Raw genomic sequence first — 5793 nt, 5'->3', positions numbered from 1 at the left:
TTAATAAAATGCCCAAATGTTTTGCATACTGTGACACTCCTACCCCTCGAGACCACTGTGGGATCGCATTTGTCTGCCTTACAAACTGGCCTGAACTCGGTACTATATCAAACTTGTTAATTGACTTGTTGAGAGGTCTCATTGTTCTGATGCACTTTACAAACTGAAGAAGGAAAAGGACTTCTTGAGGAAAGGACTTCTGTAAGTTTTGTTATTTTATTTGAAAAGATTCTATAACTTTATTGAATAGCATTGGTTGTTCATTGTAATATGTGGTTTGATAAAAAGAGATGATGAATAAAGACAGTTATATGAATATTAGTGTCTTCTCTTAAAAAGCTAATCAAATTGTCTGTTGAGGTCCTGTGTCTTTTTCTCTTTATCATTTCCCTCTGAAATGAACTGCCTCTCACTGCATCTCTTGACACAGTCACCCCCATCTTTGTCAGCGTCTGTTGTCATGGAAATGCTAGAGATGTCTCAGAGAATCTCTTGGCAGAATAGAGGGGTGCAAGGGCTGGGGTAGAGGGTGACTGTGGGTGTATGGTCCCAGTGGGAATTCTCTTTTTATAGGCCGTAGTGACGCCAGAACCTCTTGGGAAAGGCAATAAACCGGTGCCTCTTTGTGTTCTTGAGTGTCCGGTTGTCGGTCAGCGCTGGCCTCTGAACCTGCCTCAGTATATAGAGGTGACATCATCAACAGATCTCCAGGGGTGCAAGAAAGAGTAGTCGAAAGTAATCCCTCTTTTAGCTGCCCTCTATATTTGGTATTGATTGAAAGAACTGGCTTGGTGTGAATAATGATCTTGTCTGAAGGTGAATAAGTGATATATGGGCTTTAAGGCCGGTGCTGACCAAAGAGCTTGCATGAGGTCCACAAGACAAGAGATGGGGTAATTACGTTTCAATACACACACACACACACACACACACACACACACACACACACACACACACACACACACACACACACACACACACACACACACACACACACACACACACACACACACACACACACACACACACACGCTGGCATTTAGTGGAGAGAATGAAGCAAGTTCAAGAGTAAGGGTAAAGTCAGAACAAAGAGTGTGTAGGGGTTTATGCATTCATACCCTTCTTGACATGCATAATGGTCATGCCAAAGCTTGACAGTTTGAGTTGAAGTGTTAACTGAGTGGTCAGTAAAATTAAATAAGTGGCAGGTCTTATGGTCAATTGTGTTGACACGACAGACTACTCTATTAGAAATAATTACTGCCTCCAAGGGGTAACGCTAAATGAAAGTTGAATCAATGGACACCATTGTGACAATAATTAAGGCCATAAATGCTTTTTGCTGCAGGGGATGAATGTGCAATATCCATTCATAAATGTGGCTTAGATTGTGTATCATTAAAGAGTAAAAGTTTAGTTGACGCACGGAGTACTTTACTGAACGATGCTCCCCTAGATTTTATAATAAAGATTTTATAAAGTCTCACATCATTTTTTTAAATGTCTAATATAGATGTAGAAAAGCAGAATATTAATAGCCATATATGTCCTAAATATATAGGCTATATGAGGAGTGTGCGTGTGTGCTGGTAGAAGTAGAAGCTTAGCACCATCTAGTGTCGTCGAACGACTGTCACAAAAAAAACTACAACTACCAGAATGCTTTGCTTCAGTGCGTCGGTTTTCACGTAATGGACAGCTCCCCGGATGCGGCTGTGATTGACTATTCCAGGCGAAAGGAGATCGAAAGCTAAGTGGCGGTAAGTCACAAAATCTCTCAAATGTAATGGTTAAAGTTGATAACTACTCTTGAAACAATGTTTTAAAAGATGTGAGGATGTTTTGAGTCACTTAATGGATTTTGTTAATGCACAGAAACATAACTTTTTGATAAGTAGCTTGCAGATGAACTTTCAACTTGTTTGCTAACTAGCTAGCTTGTTAGCCACCAAAGGCGCTAGTTCCTTAGCTTAATGCTAACCACTGGGGGAACGCCTAGTATGAAAAGTGAAGAGTCCGGGGTAATAAACGCTACTGAAAAGCGACGTATCACTTTCAGGTGATGTTATTTATTCAACGTTCTCTGTGTGAAACTCAGTTGAGGTTGTTAAATACAGACTTGAATTGTTGCTCACCTAGGCAACGTTAATCACGTCGATGCGCTGAAGTTGGCGGCTGTTAGCTTCTCTGACGCAGAGTTACTGATCGGCATTTTCACCTTTTATAAGTATTAGTTAAACCCCTCTTTGTGCACGAGCCTCTGTGTGTGCGGCATTTAAGTTACTCAGGGTCCCTTTTTGTGTTGTCAGGTGCTGCAGCAGCCCCAGTGGTCGTAGGCAGGATGCAGACCATAAAGTGTGTGGTGGTGGGGGACGGGGCAGTGGGTAAAACCTGCCTGCTCATCTCTTATACCACCAATGCCTTTCCAGAAGAATACATCCCCACAGTGTTTGACAACTACAGTGCTCAGATGAGCGTTGACGGCCGAACCGTCAGCCTGAACTTGTGGGACACAGCAGGCCAGGAGGAGTATGACCGTCTCCGCACACTCTCCTATCCCCAGACCAACGTTTTCATCATTTGCTTTTCCATCGGCAGCCCCTCCTCCCACGCTAATGTCAGGCACAAGTGGCACCCTGAAGTGTCTCACCACTGCCCAAACGTACCCATCCTGCTGGTGGGCACCAAGAGGGACCTGAGGGGTGATACAGAAACAGTGAAGAAGCTGAAGGAGCAGGGCCTGGCCCCGACCACCCAGCAGCAGGGAAATGCCCTCGCCAAGCAGATTGGGGCTGTGAAATACATGGAGTGTTCTGCTCTGCTGCAGGATGGTGTCAGGGAGGTGTTTGCTGAAGCTGTGAGAGCAGTGTTGTATCCTGTCACAAAAAAGAACCCCAAGAAGTGTGTGCTGTTGTAAAAAGAAAAAAAAAAAAAAAAAAGGGTTCCTAGATTTGGACTGCAGAGAGGGATGATGGAAATCCACAGATGCAAAGGAAGGCTAAGGAACAAAAGTCGTCATCTGGCTGCTTCCACCACCAACAGCAGTTCAGCAGTTTTTCTGCTCCTCTGCTACTCCTCTCTTCCTTAATCATCTCCTGGAGGATTTCACTCCGTTACCATCATCACCAAAGTGACTGTGCCAAGACGGCAGCAACTGACCGTATTCTCTATTTTTCTTACATTTTAACTTTTGATATTTACACTTTATTTTCCAATTGTACATCTTTTTTCTAGATTTATAGCTTCTTCTGCTTCGCCTTATAAAATGCTGATCATGGTTGTCAAAAGCCATAACAACTTCCAAACCAAGCTACCCTGTTCGACTGGAGAGAAGAGATCTGCCTTTGTTCAGGTGGAGAAATAATGACTACCTCATACTCTCACCAAGGTTGCATCTCATGAGTATCAAGCCGCGTCACCATCAAGATGGTTTGACTTGCCTATTTAAATATAACAAAACAGCCAAGTATAGGGTGAACGCATCTTTAATTTCAAGCAGCTTGAGTCCAGATGAGGTGCGTTTACACTCGGACAAGTGCCAGTACCCCTTAGCCACCAGCACAGATTAAAGGTTGAACTGTTGCGGTGCTGCGGCCCCCCCCCCCCCCCCTCGTGCTCAGTGTGGCATGTAAAAGCTGTCTGGCAGGCTTCACTTCCAGCCTCTTTCACCTCTCTCACTGCCATGCATGGAAGAGTCAGTTGGCCTTTCAAGATAAGCTGGTCCCATTAAAAGCAGCCGACCGTTTGCCCTCATCAATAATACAGGAGCAGGTGTCGAAAGGCTTCTGTTAAATTAACCCTCACTGGTACAGGATTTCCTCGCGTATCAGAAAGTTGAGTTGTTGTACAGCTCTCCTCTGTCTATGTCTTACCGAATGCCATTAAAGCATGCCTAAGAATGACTCTTCGACACAGTCGAGTCAAAGAGACTATATTTTGTCTAATAATATTGAATTTACTCTGTAAATGATTTTTTTTCTCCCCTAAAATGTTTTAACCCTTGAGTGCGGTTATGGCCAAAGTTGAATATATTTTTTGTAATAGCTTATGTTTATTTGATCAGTAAAATGTTTGTGTGTAATAATTAATACTCAGATAAACCACCATTGAACAGGGCTCCACTCGTCAATTACATTGTCTTACATTTCAGGTCAGCAGACAATGACCACTGCAGAACTAAATCAGCATCGCATGAAATACTAGCGTACGTGTGGTGTGGCTCGTGCTGCGCTCTTCATGTCTGTTCCATTCATCAGGGTTAGTGACATTTGATTTCCTTTGTGAGAGAAGCATCATTTCATAGCTGCCCATTCAGTTTGTCTACTGTGTAAAAACATTTGTTCCTCTACAGTTTTGAAGGAGCCTTTTATTTGGTCAGGTGCCTTTTTGAAACCAAAGACCATCACCATGCTCCCCCAAAGGGTTTTCCTTAAGTGATGCAAATGCCACCAAGGCCTTTTTAAATGCAGGTTTGACAAACTCTGGGTTTATTTCTTTTTCTTTTTTTTTGTTATTTCTCAGAAGCTCTGTGCCTTAGTTTCTTCCAGTCAGCACATTGACAGCCTGTTCTTACAACCCTCTTTGAAAGTCACAGGTGCTAAACTGACATCTTGTGCAACGCATCTCTGAGCATTTGTAAAAGGGAGCACATGAAGCGCAGTGCTGGTGGCCCACAGCTCTTAACAGATTGTGGTTTGCATACTTGTGTTGCATGGTGTAGTGAGGGAAAGGCACAAGTGCATACAGTTAGCAAGCGCTGCGTTTGTGAAACGTGCCTGGTCGCATCTGAAGATTTTTATACATTTTTTAAAACTTTTTTTTTTTTAGCAGCAGCAGCAGTGACTGGCCAATTTGTGCTCATAGCTGCCAGTTATACCAGCAGTCCTTTTACTATCGTAATTTTCATTTACTCATCGAGCTGAGTGTATAATAATGCACCTAGATTGTGGCCTGTGTAAAGTCTAAGATAAGTGAAACGTAACACAAGCAGATGTGGTGTAAAAACAATGATGCGGTTTGAGAGCTGTCAAAGGATATGTGAGAATTTCTGAGGGTTGAATGTAAGTGCACAATATGTCAAACTGTCAACTGGGGTGAGTTAGTATTTTTTGCCGTGTCCTGATTTCACTCGGATAATGCTGTTGAAGTGGAACATGCACCTGTGGGCTCTCTTGTCTGTGTCCCAGAGCTGTATGCTACCGTGTGCGTGGTACTACGCTTTTACACTGGGAACTTGATTTGTAGAAATCTGTTTGTAATTGTTTTATATATAACAAAAGCATATTTGTATAAATGAACTAACCGTGAGATGATTTTAAATTATGCCAAATAAAATGGTGGTTAAACCAGATGCTGTGTGGTGAAAGATACTTTTTTTTTCTGATGGTTGGAAATTTGAACTCAAGTTTGACCAATATCGAAGAACAAAACTATACTGAGAAGTACAACAGAAATAATTTACACATGCATGTATTAAAAGCTCAGGAAACCACACTGATGTTCCTGCAAGCACACAGACTATTGTATTTCAGTCTATCTTATATTAGAGCAACTTCACTTACCATGTCTGAACACTAGATGGACACAGTCCTCTAGTTGAATGTCATATAAACCAGAATGAGTGCCATTCTTAGAAGCCTTTGTTTTTTTTTCCCTTTACATTTGGAGTTAATGGTCTATATACCCATCTGGTTTTCAGGGCCATCATTCATCTTAGCAGACACCCACAAGTTCAATCAGTTACATGGGCTTAAAACAAACTACATGTGCTGCTTTCTCTGAAAAATTCCCCTG

General features: G+C 42.3%; 1 protein-coding gene across 1 annotated transcript; it reads left to right on the top strand.

Moving 5' to 3' along the window:
* The first annotated feature begins 1654 nt into the window (after positions 1 to 1654).
* Positions 1655 to 5350, top strand: rhogd (ras homolog gene family, member Gd). The gene is made up of 2 exons (XM_079352609.1): positions 1655 to 1760; positions 2310 to 5350. The coding sequence occupies exon 2, from the start codon at positions 2342 to 2344 to the stop codon at positions 2915 to 2917; it is 576 nt and encodes a 191-aa protein (XP_079208735.1). The 5' UTR covers positions 1655 to 1760; positions 2310 to 2341; the 3' UTR covers positions 2918 to 5350.
* The last annotated feature ends 443 nt before the right edge of the window (positions 5351 to 5793 follow it).

Source organism: Symphodus melops (genome assembly GCF_947650265.1).
Source record: "Symphodus melops genome assembly, chromosome: 9".
NCBI lineage: Eukaryota > Metazoa > Chordata > Actinopteri > Labriformes > Labridae > Symphodus > Symphodus melops.
The sequence above is the reverse complement of the archived record's forward strand: the minus strand, read 5'-3'. Positions and strand labels throughout refer to the sequence as shown.